This window comes from Mauremys reevesii, linkage group 9, assembly GCF_016161935.1.
Source record: "Mauremys reevesii isolate NIE-2019 linkage group 9, ASM1616193v1, whole genome shotgun sequence".
In the NCBI taxonomy this organism is placed as follows: domain Eukaryota; kingdom Metazoa; phylum Chordata; order Testudines; family Geoemydidae; genus Mauremys; species Mauremys reevesii.
Window position 1 is genome coordinate 23805760 of NC_052631.1, and position 16024 is coordinate 23821783.

Sequence of the window (16024 nt, forward strand, 5' to 3'; positions counted from 1 at the left end):
AAACTGCTGCTGCTAGTAGCCCTTTCATTCTCTGGCAGCTGAGACAGATCCGCTGGGAAACACAAAGTTGTGTGGAGGGAATCGTCCTATCAGTTTACATCTCTTTTCCTGTCCCAAAAATTAAATTAGATGGAAAACAAACTCTACACGGCTGGAAAAAGCCAGATTAGGGATAACTGCAAATCCCTTGAATACATCAGAGGAACAGAAGGCCACTGGGCTTCTGATGCTGGAAGACAAATAAAGAAGAGGGAGGAGCCTGTTAGGGGAAGGGAAGGAACTTTGGTAGGGGAATCCAAGTGAGTTTTGTTAGTTTCTAAATTGAACTGATAAAGCTCAGCATGTTTGCACAGATTTATCTGACCCTTTGGTATATTTTTTAAATGAAGCCAAAATTTAATATCAATTTTGATTGTCCCAAACCTGTGTAAACCAAACCTATAGGTAGGATTGCCGGGTGTCCCGTTTTCAGCCAGAAAACCTGGTCAAAAAGAGATGCTGGCAGCTCTGGTGACCAGGCCATTAAAAGTCCAGTTGGTGCAGGGCTGACAGGCTCTCTACCCAGCTCTGTGTGGCTCCCAGGAAGCAGCTGGCATGTCGCTCCAGCTCCTAGGCATAAGGGTGACCATGGGGGCTCTGCGCACCGCCCCCACCCCGAGTGCTGGCTCCACAGTTCCCATTGGTCAGGAACCGCGGCCAATGGGAGCTACAGGAGTGGCACCTGTGGGCGGGGGCAGTGCATGGAGCTGGAGAGACATGTTGCCGCTTCCTGGGAGCCAGCTGAGGTAAGTGCCACCTGGAGCCTGCACCCCGAACCTCCTCCCACATCCCAACTCCCTGCCCCAGCCCTGAGCCCCCTCCTGCACCCCAAACCCCTCATTCCCAGCACTACCCCAGAGCCTCACCCCCAGCCAGAGCCCTCACCCCCCCTACACCCCAACCCCCTGCCCCAACCCAGTGAAAATGAGTGAGTGAGTGAGTGAGCGAGGATGGGGGAAAGCAAGCCACAGAGGGAGGTGGGGTGGAGTGAGCAGTTGTGGGGCCTCGGAGAAGGGGCGGGGCCATAGTGTTCGGCTTTTTGCAATTAGAAAGTTGGCAAGCATACCTAAAGGTAACGTTTGCTGAAACACATAGTCAGAGCGAGTAGGTTTCACACAGCCCTAAAGACAAGCATTTAATATCCCCCAAGAACATATGCTTCTCTCATTCCATCTCTCACCCCGCACACACCCCTATTTATTTATCAGAAAAGCAAAAATACAACCATAAAAGCTCCCCAGTGATGACCTGCATTATTTTCTCAGCACATGTAATATGGTGTGAATTTGGTTGTGTCATCGAGAACCAGAACCCATAACTTCCACTGGAAATAATGGCAATCTGATGATACATGAGAATCCACTGGAGTTGTCTGTCAGTACTGAGGAAGATAAAGCACATCATCACAGTAAATGCTGAAGAGCAAGGACTAAAAAAACCTACTACTACTCATCAAGTACCATTGTGGAGAGGGTACTGTTTGTAACCTCACTGGTGCATGAGGCTGAGGTGGATGGAGCACTCTTGTCATTAGTGGTGGCTTTGCCCGAGATTATTTCCTCTGTATTCCTTTCTGGCTTCAATAAAATAATGTAACATTTTGGCAGAAATATGCAACCAAGCAAACCAAAGCTTGAGGCCAAAATTGCAAATATCTCAACAACTACTTTGAATTTCCCTCTTGTGCTTAAGTAGGCTGGAACAAAAGAAATCCAGACTATGAAGAATACCAGCATTCCAAAAGTGATGAATTTAGCTTCATTGAAATTATCTGGTAACTTGCAAGCTATGAAGGCAGTGATGAAGCATAATACAGCAAGAAATACATCAAACCCAAATATAGTACATAAAAATTCTATGGAGCCTTCATTACACTCAAGAATTATCTTTACATTTTGGAATTCCATATTTTTGTACACATATGGAGGTATACATGTGAGATAGGCTGTGCAAATACACACCTCAATTATCATAGAGATTAGCACAAGAAGTTTTTGATGAAGAGATTGCATGGATATATGGTCATGCTTCTCTGCAGCCTTCAACTTGCTACCTCTATATGTTAACAGGAGTGCAATCGTTTTTCCCAGTATACAGGACAAGCAAAGAGAAAACCCCAGGGCAAGAGTCACTTGGCGGATCTGACACGACCATTCTTCTGGTTTACCAACAAAGAAGAAGGAAGTTAACAAAGTAATGACAAGAGATAGCTGAATGAGAAAGCTCAACCCTCGGCCATTGGCTTTCACAAGAGCAGTGTCCCTGTGCATCCTATAAACAATGGTCACAGAAAGGACAATACAAGCTCCAAATAGAGAGAGAGCTACCAGTGTGGTCCCTAAAGTTTCATCATAAGCCAGAAACTCCACCTCCTTTAGCACACATTCATTCTTGAGTGTATTGGACCAGTAATCATCAGGACATGGAAAGCATTCTCTTGCATCTGTTAAATACATAAAAGATTTTTTTAATTGATTTAGGCATGGACTGTTAAATGGATCTGTTTGAAAAAGACTCTCATTACCAAGTTTGCTACAGATGTGTCTTTTCCGGGGGGGGTGGAGGGAGGATACAAAATAAAGCTTTTTCCAGTCCGGTGAAGCACAGAACTTAACCACTAAGAAGTTTGGGCAGATGGATTCCGCCTGCTAATGGAATCTCACCCCACTTAACTGAGATAGCTGCTGGGGATAAAATTTAGCCAATGCATTTCATTAATTGAAAATAGCTGGTATAATGCATGCTATGTCATTTAAATAGCATTCTTCATGTTGACACGTTCCTAATAGTTGAAGGATTGTAGAGGATTCAGAGAAGTTCCATGAGACTGATAAAATTATTGGTAAACATACTTTACAGTGAAAGACTCAAGAAGCTCAATATCTTTAGCTACCAGAAGGTTAAGGGTGACTTGATTACACTCTAAGTACCTACATGGGGATCAGAAATTTGGTAACTGAGGGCTCTTCAGACAAAGATATAACGAGATCCGATGGCTAGAAGTTGAAGCTAAAAAAATTCAGACTCAAAATAGGGTGCAAATTTTTAACAGTGAAGATAATTAACCATTGGAACAACTTACCAAGGGTTGTGGTAGATTCTCCATCACTGGCAGTTTTTAAATCAGACTGGATGTTTTCCTAAAAGATTACTCTAGTTCAACCAGGAATTAATTCAGAAGTCCTATGGCCTAGGAGATCAGACTAGCTGATCAAAATGGTCACTTCTGGCTCTATAATCTATTAATTAACAGCTGGTATTTAAAATAGAGCTGGCTGGGAAACTGAATTTTAGTTTTGTGGAAAATTTTGAGTTTTCAGAAATATTTTCATACTGAATTGGAGTGTTTAGGTATAAGTACCTCAATACAATGGTGAATGGGTATTCTAAAAATACCATAGACAGAGGGAGATTTTATGAAGTCCTGAGTTTGCCTGTTACAAAAATTCTACTGTATCTGAAAGAACTCTGGTCATTCTAATTTTATCTCATATAGATCTGAATGATTCAGGCCTTTACTATTATATTATCTGGATGAAATCTGTGATATGTCTATACCTATTTATTCTTACATGAGGCTTTTGTGCTGTACCTGTTTCATTACTTATCTCTCCATCTGCACATGGAATACAGACAAAACAGCATGCAGGCACCCCATGTCGGATCCCCTTTCTAGTACCAGGTTGGCAATTTTCAGTACACACAGAACGCGGAGGCTAAAAGGAACAGAATACAATGTCAAATCTATTTCTTCTACAGAGAAATGCATTAGGTATATAAATATGTAGCTAAAAATGGATCATTCCCAAAGTGGAAGCCTGGGCTCCTCAAAAAGTTCATTTATTACAGTCTACACTGGAACCTTGTCACCTTTTTTCCACCCCTAAAACTTAAGAGCTCGGCTTTGTGCTCCAGATTAAATGTATTATTTGTTATTTTTCCACCAGATGTGCTGGCCAGACTAAACTACAGCAGTGTGTATTAAATAATTAATGTGCTGCTGGAACATTAAAAATGCAAAAAAAAAATAGTTGTCCATTACTGGGAGAGGAAGCAAACGTCACCCAAAGAGTAAAAGAATACATTTTTATAAAGAAGAAACAGGTTGTATTTTAAATGAAAATAATATTTTATACAAAAAGCTCTAGAGCTCTGTACACAGCCAGTCTGTCTGGTTTCTAGATAAGGTTGGTTTCTAAACAAAGATATAATGCATGTATTTGAACAGATATATTGGTGTATTAAATATGTGACTTCAAACACATTGAAAAATGTTCAAAAAACCTTTCTAAGGGGCCAAAACCTGCAATCCTTACTCAGGCAACAGTCCCATTAAGTCAGTGAGTAAGGACTTCAAGATATGGCCAACACCAAGTAATCACAGGCTAGTCTGCACTGTCTTTTATTAATCATCATTATTATTATTTATTTCTATTGCAGCAGTGCCTACTGACCATAATTAGGGATAAGAGCCCCATTTGTACCCATTCGCTGTGCACACAACACAAATTACAATCCCTGCCCCAGAGATTTTACAATCTAGTATTTTGACTATACACAGCAATTAAATAAACAGACAAATAGAGGTAGGGAAATGACTAGGAGGTGGGATAACAGCAGGCAAAGTAACAGTAAAAAAAAATAATTTGCATAACACCAGTCTCAGGCCTGGTCTACACTAAAAAGGGGGTTCGAATTAGGGTACGCAAATTCAGCTACGGGAATAGCGTAGCTGAATTCGAAGTACCCTAATTCGAACTACTCACCCGTCCAGACGCGGCGGGGTCGAACTCTGCGGCTCCCCCGTCGACTCCACCACCGCCGTTTGCAGTGGTGGAGTACTGGAGTCTAGATCAGACGCAATAGTTCGAACTCCGAGAAGTCGAACTCACCGCGTCGACCGGGAAGGTAAGTGTAAACGTACCCTCAGTAGTCACAGAAAACATTAAGAAGCAAAGAAGCAAAGAGTACTAACGTTTAATGTTGGAGTGTTCCAGAATATGGAGTTATTATATATCTTCATCTCGTGCCCATCATTTGTATCATTATAGATTCCAATCTTCACAAAGGAGATTTCTCCAGTCTCATTCAACTGCCAGTTTATAATGTCATATGACGCAGACACATCTCCATTCTCATCTATCTTTACTAGCTCATTGTCAAAGGTTGTAAATTTAACATTCTTCAGATAGTACATTAACTATAAAACAGGGGGAAAGCGACTGTCAATTTAATTTACAGAGTTATGTACACTAGTTACATAGCTGAGAAGGATCTGAAGTAGGACATGGATCTGTCATGTCTAGAATTGCCTCAAAGATTTTAAAAACTTAAAGTAAGATAAGTTTTAAAATATATGTACATATAATCTTGTGCCAGATAAGTGGTCAAGTAATCCCTCCCATGGGAAGAAAAGCATGACTGATGAAAAATCCCCTTCCGTGTCCCCAAAAGGATGGGCTGCTTACTGCTTATTACGCTACCAAACTGAGTAATATTCCTTTTAACTCATTAAATTCTATGTAGTAAAACCTCTGTGTAATTCTGCTCAGGTCCATTAATACTACTTGATTTTACCACTTCAGATGGAAGTTCATTTCACCTACAGCATTCACCACTCTCTGTGTAAAATAATGGCCTCAGGTTCCTCTGACATATATTGGGGCAGATCCTCATCTACTGTAAATTATCCTAAACCCATTAATTTAAATGGGCCTGTGACAAATTTACATAGCTAAAGATCTGCTTCATTCCCTCTTAACATGAACATGTTGTGACATTGCACCCATAATGCTTTATGGAAATATGCTTATGAATGTATATAGGATATAACTGGAATATGTTTTATGCTACATATGCCATGCAAAGGTTATGATCTACTGAATATATTCATCCTATTTGCATGCATGTATCATTTTTGTATTCGAAGTTATGAATATTGGCTGTGTACTTGTTTGATTTTAAGTAAGGCATTTGGTCAGCTTCTTAAAAAAGGAATTTGCAAGTTAAGTGCCCAATCAAGAAACACTTAACAGATATAGGAACCTTGGAAGACTCCAATCCAAATAAGAAGTCTATCTGGGGACATTGAAGGTAGCATGTAAACAATGGCTGCCACTTGTAAGGACACCGTCATGCATGGACATGTGACTTGCCCATGTGACTCCAAAACTCCATCTTGGAGCTGGATTCTGCATAGGAGAGAGGAGGGAGTCTCCACCCACAAGAGAAAGTCTATGTAAGCCCCTGGGAGATCCCTCCATTTTGTCTTCAGCTGGCTCAAGAGATAGCCTCTTCGCCCCCAAAGGATACCTGAAAGAAACTGGAACAAAGGACAGTAACCGCAGGGGTGTGAGTGATTGCTGGACCCAGGCTAGAAGGAGGCTAGTCTGTAAAAGAAGCTTACTGGAACATCTCTGAGGGTGAGATTTCATCTGTAATCAATTTCTTACTGCATTAGATTGAGACTTGCGTGTTTTATTTTATTTTGCTGGGTAATTCACTTTGTTCCGTCTGTTATTACTTGGAAACACTTAAATCCTACTTTTTGTATTTAATAAAATCACTTTTTACTTATTAATTAACCCAGAGTATGTATTAATACCTGGGGTGAGGGAGCAAACAGCTATGCCCTATCAATGTTATAGAGGGCGAACAATTTATGAGTTTACTCTGTATAAAGCTTAAATGCAATTTAATTCATTATGTAAAATTATGATAGGGAAAAGCAATGCTTACCTGCCAGGGCTCAAAATCATATATAATTGCACAGGATTTTTTTTGAAATGGTCCACTTCCTTCTACACAGGTGTCTAAATTGTTAAGGGCATGGGCCACAGTGAACACAGCTTTATAGACATTGTATGTTATTCTGAGCTCTGAAACATCCAGGTAGGTATTTTTTATGTCCTCCAGTTTCTCCTTTCCAGTACAGAGCTGATCAGAAACAGGATGTACTCCACTCTCTCGACCTGTTACATTTATTCTAAAATCTGTATTATAAGGCACCCTGCTGTTAGGCCAAGTGCAATTGAAAGCAGTCTGCCAGAACTCAATAGTCAAGTCATCACTAGCATCATTATCTGGATGCACATCAAGCAGAAAGTCTTTTAATCCTGGTATGTCACCTCTCCGTACTCCAAAACCAATGGTCCCACCAAGGAATGAAAAATATTCAGGTTTAGCAATTAGTGCTGATGTAATCCAGGCCTCACTTGCAATCCAGGTTTTGCCAGTAATATTACTGTGTGCAATTTCTTCCATTAAGGGACTGAGATCAATATCAGAGGAATACACTACAATGATATTTGCTGTGGATTCTTTTATAGTTTCCACAACTGCTAGTATTTTTTCCCTGGAAAATATTTTTGGAATGGTCTCAGAAAAGGCAATGCAGATTCCAGCTTTCTCTACATGTTGTTTAAAATACTTGATTCCGTATTTTCCATAGTCATCATCTGCTGCTATTGTTCCTATCCATACCCAACCAAAATGTCGAACAAGTTCTGCCATAGCCAGTGATTGATGGTTATCATTCGGTATAGTGCGAAGAAAGGAAGGGAATTGGTATTTGTCTGAAAGAACCGAGCAGGAAGAGGCATAACCAACCTACAAAAAAAAAAGTATTGAGGCAGGGATTACTGGCTCAGTTGTTGCTTTGTTTTTCATTTTCTTCTATTTAGCTATCTTTGGTATTTATAGGGCAACGTTCACTAAAGCCAGGGCCCAGTGTATAATGTGACTATGCAGCCTCAAACTGCTGCATCATTAGAGATTATTTTTATGTTGCTGTGTATGTGTATTCCAGAACCTAAATTTTCATTTCAAATAAAACTAAATAACAAGCTTTTATGGTTATGGTGAAAGATTTCAAAAGGTAAACCAAGTGTAAACCAGTGCAATACAGACAGCTTGAAACAATAGTGCTGAGAGAAGTGTGAATGCTCCAAGTCAACTGGGTGTGCACTCTGAAGCCTAGCAAGGACAATGTAATTATCAGGAGCCAGGGATCACCAGCACTCAGAGAAGCCTTGGTCACACCACTCTTTGCCCAGCCATGGTCCCTGCACTGTCTGCTGGGAAGGAAACAGTGTATGAGCTACTGGGTGGCTTTGAGCCAGCCAAGGATTCTTCTACACAACAGTGGTCCTCCAGTGGCCAATTAAGCCTGTTGTGTAGCCAGTAAAATGGTGGAAAGTTCTTACAATATGTGTTAGACCATTCAAAGTGAAGACCATTCAAGGTGTTGACTGGCCACTTCACCTTGAATGGTGTCTTAACTCAGAGAGACAAGTTGGATGAGGTAATAACGTCTCTGTTGGACCAACTTCAGTTGGTGAAGAGACAAGCTTTTGAGTTTACACAGAGCTCTTCTTCAGGTCTGGGAAATTCCACCTTGTGTTTAACTGTGACACTCTGAGCACCTTTCCCAGACCTGAAAAAGAGCTCTGTGTAGCTCGAAAGCTTGTCTAATTCATCAGAAGCTGTTGAATATCAGATATTTCTTCACCCACTTTGTCTCTCAAATATTGCTCATTATATTTAGATTTTAAACAAATACAACCTTCAGTTACCTCAGGGAAATAATAGAGCCCTACGATTCTTGAAGAAGCAATAGTCAATGTTGATCCACCAGCTCCAATGATTGCTACAAGAGGTGCACCAGCACTGCATCTGAAGTTGGGCATTGTTTCATTCTGTCCAGTCAAGTATGCCAAAGTCCCTTCAACAGTTTTGGATGTTGTAAAGCAGGTATCATAGATGTGATAACCCAGTGTTATATTTGGTAGAATATCTAGCCTATTGTTAACCTCTTGGATGGCATGTATCATAGCTCTGGCCCAACGGAAACCTCGGAAGTTAAACCTGCACAGATAAAGTATTTGTCAGTGCTGACTACATTTGCCAAAAGCACTTCACATGGAACGCACTTCCTGTGTCATTCCTAAAAGCGAAGCAACATGTTTTGTGAGTGCATGGTTTTCACTGAAAATTAATGGGGTTTGTTGAAATCTGATCCTGTAAAAGTTGATCTAATTGGAGAATGTTCAGAAACTTCCAAGAAGGCACTCAGCACCTCCCAGGATCAGCTCCAAAATGAATAGTAAGTGAATTATCATGAAGGGTCTAATCCTGCAGCCCTTACTCATGAATAGTCTCATTGTCTTCGTTATCCTATTGCAATCACTGACCATTCACCTGAGTAATGACTACAGGATCAGGTCCTTATTTTGTAGTCACTCCATCAGCCTCAGAGCCAAACTGGCTGAGAATCAGCCACATTTTTCTTTTTTGATAAGTCATTTTCCAGTGACACTTTGTTCTCCCCCACCTCATCTTATATTAAGTACACCTCGACAAAAGCCTGTCATTAGCATCAGACCAGCAGTGGAGTTCCTCCCAAGAATCCCAGTAGATGATTTCTTTCAAGTAGAGAAACATAGGAGGTCACAATGTAAACAGAAGCAGAGTTGACATTGCCTTTCTTCTTCACAGCTATCTCCCATGGACATGTGCCTTTACCTACATCTCCTCAGTAGCTTAGCGTGAGCTCCGTGCAAACTTATAAATTATTAATTTTGTCTTTGTCTTACTTTCAGCCTTTGAAATTATGATTTATTCAGAACTGAGTGTAAATCCATGCTCCACTCGAAGCCCTACTGTTCTGCTTTGCCATCATTTGGGCAAACCCAGAGGGAAAATGCTTTCATTGTTTCATACTGCACCTTATGAGTCTTTCAAGACACCAAAACAAAAAGAAGCAATCACTGCTGTTGGTTGCATGAGAGTCAAAAGTACTTTTCTTACTTTGTAAATATTTTAATAAATAGTTTAAGGGGGAAAGATCACCATAATTAGAAACAATTGTACTTGTCTGATTTCTATATAACATGTGATTCTGAGATTTAAAACCAACTTCTACTCTCTCTACACTAACAGACTGCATGTGCTACAAACTGCTCATAAGGAAAATACTGACTCACTGATGAGCTTGGAGGTAATAAGCCACCAAATAATCCACTTCAATGTGACTCTTCTAAAGTGGCTTTGATCTGTAGGCAGTAAAGGAAAGTTTTGTTCCTGTTCTGGAGAAAGCTGATGTGCTTATGTATTGGCGCAATGGTATCCAGGTACTACATAGACAAACACTCTAGAAGATTTAATAATGATAATAATTTGTAAAAGTCCTGCCTATGGAAAGCGGAACCAAAATAGAGACGCTGCAATGTTTCATCACTGAGGTTTCAATATGAGCCAATATACTCCTCCAATATTACAACTAATTAATTAACTAAACCTGCCCTTTCCCTCTGAGTTTTGTCTTAGATTCAATAAGAAACTCAGAGATTATGAAACCATGTACACCAATCCCCTGGAAATGTTCTGGGAAAGTCACATGAATTCAAACCTAGGAGTGTTTGCCTAGGCTTCAAGTCTTTCCTCTCTTTAAGCCTTTATCTGTTCTAGGTGGAGCACCAGTTGCCACAATGACATCCATGCAATCCATTCTAATGGAGTCACGGTCCAAACTGTGCCTGGAACTACCACTCTGGGTTAAAACCTGCACTAGATGTTGGTGCTTCCTGGGAAACAGAAAAAGAAGCCAGGATGTCACCAAGAAAATCTAGCAGAAGCATTCCAACCCCTGCTGCTTTTATTGGACTTCAGGAAGCAGTAGCAGCAGCAGACCTGTCATTTGTGACACGTTCAGCTGACATGGCCAAGATGTGCCCATGACTGGACAACAATCCTGAGGGGCCCACTGGTGATGGGATTTGTATTTCCAAGAAAGAAGGACAGATCTATCGATCCCAGGATAAAATTACACTCAAACAAAACTCCACTAACACAACAAATCACTGTCAGAAAATATTTTATATATTTGCTTCTTACCCCTTCTATCTCTTCCCATCTCCCAGTCTTGTGCCAAGCATGGCACAGTCAGACCAGAGACTGTGGCCCATGAATTTTATTCACTTGTCATAAATATGCAGTGCCTTTTCAGAGAATGAGGGCTGATCCTGCCAGCGGCTGAGTGCCTTCAACTTCTGTTGGACTCCAATGACAGTAGAGGGCCCTCCGCACTTTAAAAGATAAGGCCCTCAGCAGATTAGTCAGATTGCTTGAATTTTCTCTCAGCCTTTCTGACCAGGCTATAATTCGAATGATTAGAAGCTGTCATCATGAAACATGAAATCTGCTTAGTTTTAGCTTTCCTTGAAAACTCAAGCCAGACTGGTTGGAAAATTTATAAAGATCTACAAATGTTTCAGAGATGCTCAGATCTGGGCATTTTGGTTCAAACCATTTTTTAGTGCAAACCAGTGCTTAATTTGTGCCAGGGCACCTCTAGGCTTGGCAGTTCATAGTCCCAGCACTTCTGGGCTTGCTGCATCAGTTATGAATGTAAAAAATTGCTTGAGCTCCAGCACCTCTTTCATTACTGTCAAGGCTGATTCCTCACTCTGGCACTTTGAGTGCAGAAGGTGGGGGCCCACAAGGATTTTAAATATTAATACTGGCCACTCCAGGCTGGTATTAAACTCCCACGGTCATAGCTTCTCTCTGACCTTGGATGGGTTGATGCTGCCACCACCCAAGTGCAAAAAAAAACCCTTTTTAGAGAACCCAGAAGCCGCACTTGGGAATTCCTTCCTGTGGGGTACCCTCAAGCCCTTCCACGCCCCCCTCCCACCCGGGGAAAAGCTGAGAAAGAAAAACAAAGGAAATCAGCTGTTGCCACCAGCTAATTGAACAACATGTGCACAAACCTCTTAGGACACCAAAAATCCAATCCTGTTCTTAAAAAAGGTAAATGTTATTAAAAACAAAAAATAAAATACATTTGGAACTTGGGCTTTTGCTAGATTTAAAAAACCCAATTACAAAAATTAAGTATCAAGATAGCTCTCTTGAGGTTCAGCTTAAAGGTTACAAGCAAAACAAAAGCATCTGGGGTTAGTACAGAGGAGTCCACAAGCCTATAAGAAATAACCCTGATTAATTACATAATTGGGGTTTCAGATAAGTAGGGTTGAGGTATGATTTGATGCTTTTTCTTACCTGGTTTTAAAGCTTTTTACAGCATAGCTCCAGCCAGGGCCGGCTTTATGACCCACGGGGCCCAATTGGAATACTCGGCGACGGTCCAGGGCTTCGGCGGCACTTCAGTGGCAGGGAGTCCGCTCCAGGTCTTCTGCGGCACCGAAGGACACACACACACACACCCCACTGCTGAAATGCCACCAAAGACCCCCAGAGCGGACCTCCCACTGCCAAAATGCCGCCGAAGACCCCCGGAGCGGGGCCCCCTTGGGCGCGGGGCCCAATTCCAGGGAATCGATGGAATTGGCATAAAGCCGGCCCTGGTTCCAGCCCTGTCCCCTCTCTCCGGAGAACAACAACAGACAAAGGGACATTTTTTCCCCCAATTTTAAAAAGTTCTAGCCCTCCCATTGGCTTTTTGATCAGGTGCGCACTCCCTTTCTTTTACCTATGGGTTTTTTTAACCTTTTACAGGTAAAGCAAGTAAAGAATAGCTACGAACAGGGATTTTGTAGCTAACTGGCTGGCTGGCTGTCCATAAAAAGGAGCTATTTCTCCCCCCTCCCCCTTCGTTTATCACTGTTACAAATTAAGCACTTGTGCAAAACCTTGTTGATTGAAACAGGAGGAAACATTTCCAAAGACCCATGCAAACTGGAGAATTCGCCTTAATGGAAAGTGAATTCTGATGCTGAAAGCCTGAGTTTTTATATCAGTACTTTTGTTCAAAGTACTACATTCATTCAGTTAGGGAATAGAAACCTAACACAAACACGTGTCCTCTGTGCTCAATCCAGACTCACCAGCACAGGATACAAAATTCTAATGAAAATGTTAATGAAATGCTCAGATGCAATCTATAGACCTTATTCATGGTGAACAATTTCAAATAATAAATACACTTGAGAAAAATGGCTGTTCACAGACAATTCACACTGAAAAAGAGGTGAGATTCATCATGTAAACTATACACTATGAATTATTCACCCAGCTTTACTTGCAGCTGGACAATTTGTTTCTGAGAAGGAAAAAAAATCTCAACAATTCATATACCAATCCTATTTCCATATGATATGCTTCCTCTTCCTCAAAAGCAGCAATAGAAATCCCTTAGGAAACATAAATGGATCTATTGCTATTCCAATCTATGTTGTAGTTACTATAGAGAAGAAGAAAGCATAATTTCTGCTCTGTTTTGCATTCTGTGGAATGCGTGCACAATTGTTTTACAATACATTCAGAAATGTGATATTATTTCCAGCAATACTGCTGCTATTTTCTACTCAGCAATGCCAGAAGTGTTAACAAATACTTTATTGTGATAGTTACTAGGGATAAAATCCTGAGGGATGCTAAACCCACGTAACTCACAATTAATTCTTTGGGAGTTGCTGGCACTCAGCATTTCTCAGAGTTAGGATTCTTTATTTACCACTACAGAATAATAGAAAACATTTTGCACAAAGTAATCATAGTGGCAGGTTTACAGGGTATTACTCACTAGCAAATTTTAACAAGTATAAAAATTACATACACCTCTACCCCGCTATAACGCAGTCGTGGGGAGCCAAAAATCCCTACTGCATTATAGCAGAAACCCCATTATATCGGGGTAGGGGTGGCAGGGCTCCGGCGATGATATAAAGAGCTCTGGGCTCCAGCTGCTGCGGGAAGCCCCAGGCCCTTTAAATCACCAGTGGAGCTCTGCTGCCCTTTAAATCACCAGTGGGCTCCCTGCAGCAGCCAGAGGCCGGACCCTTTAAAGTGCCACCGGAGCCCCACTGCTACCGCGCTATACGTGAACCCATGTTATATCGGGTCACGTTATAGCGGGGTAGAGGTGTATTGTTTAAAAGGACAATGCAATAAAATTAGTGGAACAAAGTGTTATTAGCATTTTTCAGGCTTGAGACTACAAGGCTTCTTTTTTATGGCCCATATTCTATTGTCAGTTTTTCTGCAAAATTCCTGCTGACTTCAATGGAAGTTCTGTGCAAGAAACAAGGGTCTATATAGCCTCCAACCAGCATCCATTGAAGTCAGTGGGAAGAAGATTAGGTCCTTGTCCTATATTCAAATAGTATGCAATATGGGTCTGATCCTGAAAAGGGATGCTGACCACCTGCAATCCTCATTGACAGCAATGGAAACTTCAGGAACACAGCACCTGCCTGCATGATACTAGCAATAGCAAAGTGTTCTGTGCCATTTTTGTCTCCTTTCAGAATCAACTTTATTGGTTCAAAATATGGTTAATACATGGTATGCAATTACCTTTATTCATAAACTCGCTGCAGTGGTCTTAGAAGAGTCCCCCTGGGCATTTCACAGTACAGATTACCATACAGTTCACTGGATGTAGTGAATAACCCTGGCTTAAACTGAGTCTTAACCCCCTTAAACATACATAATGCTCTCTCTTTGCTGAGAATGGCCTTTCCAGAGCAGCACAAAGACGTATCAGTAAAATCTGTGACATTTTAGTATCCCCACAATGTAGACACTATTTCATGGTTACTGGACAACAAAAACAGGTATGATTTTACTCTGTGTTGTAAATGATGGGGCATTACAGAAGAAATTACACCTTTCTAGTGTATTGGCTAGGGCACAATCCTGCCAGGTGCTAATCTATTCTACCTTATTCCATCAGTGGTGTTTGAGCACCTAGACTCTGATCCAGCACCACATTTAAGCAGATGCTTACTTTAAAACTCATTTATATTCCCATTTAAATCATTGGGATTAGCCGTGTGCATAAAGTTAGGCACCCATTTAAGTGCTTTGCTGGATCAGGCACTATTGAGCATCCCCAGTACCCTCCAGCCAGATGCTGAACATCACAACTGCTGAGAATAATTAAAAAAATGATGCCAGAAATTCAGGTTTTAATACAGGCATTCTGCTGACTGCATATTGGTGGCTAGACACTGGAGTCAGCTTTACTCACAGTATTGAGCAAAATCTTCCATAAAAATGGATGCACTTGCTGTATCTGTCTCTTGTACCCAAAGGAGCCGTGTCTAGTCTGTAGGTAGCATTTCTGCCGGGTGAGTCTAAAAGAGTTCTTCCTTGGTCAAGCCACTCAGCTATACCCTTTGGCTTCTCGTAAGTGGAAGCCACTGTTTGCACATCTTACAAATTCTACCATGTTTATCCAGTAATAAAATACCTGCACTGGCACACACACACACACACACACCTCATTTATCTGCCATGCTGCTACCTGCACAGGAGGGGAAATGTCTTACCCTTCACATTTTGGTGACACTGGCTTTGAAGTAGTTGGTTCTTTTTCTGGTATAGTCCTGAAGTGAATGGGAAACATTCCTCCTATTATCAGCATATGGTTCTCAGATTCCACATAGCCATGTAAATCAAATTTTCCTAGCAATCTACATATACCTTCTGCACCTTGAATGACCAGCATACGCAGAAAGAATGCGAACAATCCTAGAAGCAAGTACAACTTCATGTTGGCCATTTTATTAGGAGCCAATCTGGGGAAATGATCAATGTAAAAAAATATTCAAGCCTTTATGAGGCCCCTGAACATATATTTACGTCTACTAGCCTATGAAAGAATAAGAACATTCCCCGGGGACATAGCTTGCTGTCCTCACTACCTAACTGGCAAGCCACAGCCCATTTGCAAGGCACTATACAGAGTGAGGGTTATGCTGTTATTTTGAAAAGTACCTAAAATTTGCCCTGTTCCTTAATAACCAAATAAAGTGCTAGAAAGCAAGTTATTTGTATTATTTTGTGTGCTCTCTACTGCTGAAGTGACAGAATTCTGGCTCTGATGTTTCCATAATGAGTTAGGACACTTAGGGATCCTTTTCGGAAGGTATCAGGAGAATGTTTTTTAATTATCTCTTCATAAGTCTTATTCAGGTGAGCTATTACTGAGGTAAGTAGGAAAATTGTGCAGGATCAA

At 41.1% G+C, this 16024-nt stretch overlaps 1 protein-coding gene across 1 annotated transcript; it reads right to left on the reverse strand.

Moving 5' to 3' along the window:
• Positions 1 to 1379: 1379 nt before the first annotated feature.
• LOC120372516 (vomeronasal type-2 receptor 1-like) lies at positions 1380 to 15445 on the reverse strand. The gene is made up of 6 exons (XM_039489705.1): positions 15336 to 15445; positions 8613 to 8904; positions 6778 to 7647; positions 5015 to 5239; positions 3632 to 3755; positions 1380 to 2482 (listed from the first exon to the last, which is right to left on the reverse strand). Exons 1-6 carry the CDS (start codon positions 15428 to 15430, stop codon positions 1485 to 1487), a joined length of 2604 nt encoding a protein of 867 aa, XP_039345639.1. The 5' UTR covers positions 15431 to 15445; the 3' UTR covers positions 1380 to 1484.
• Positions 15446 to 16024: the final 579 nt, after the last annotated feature.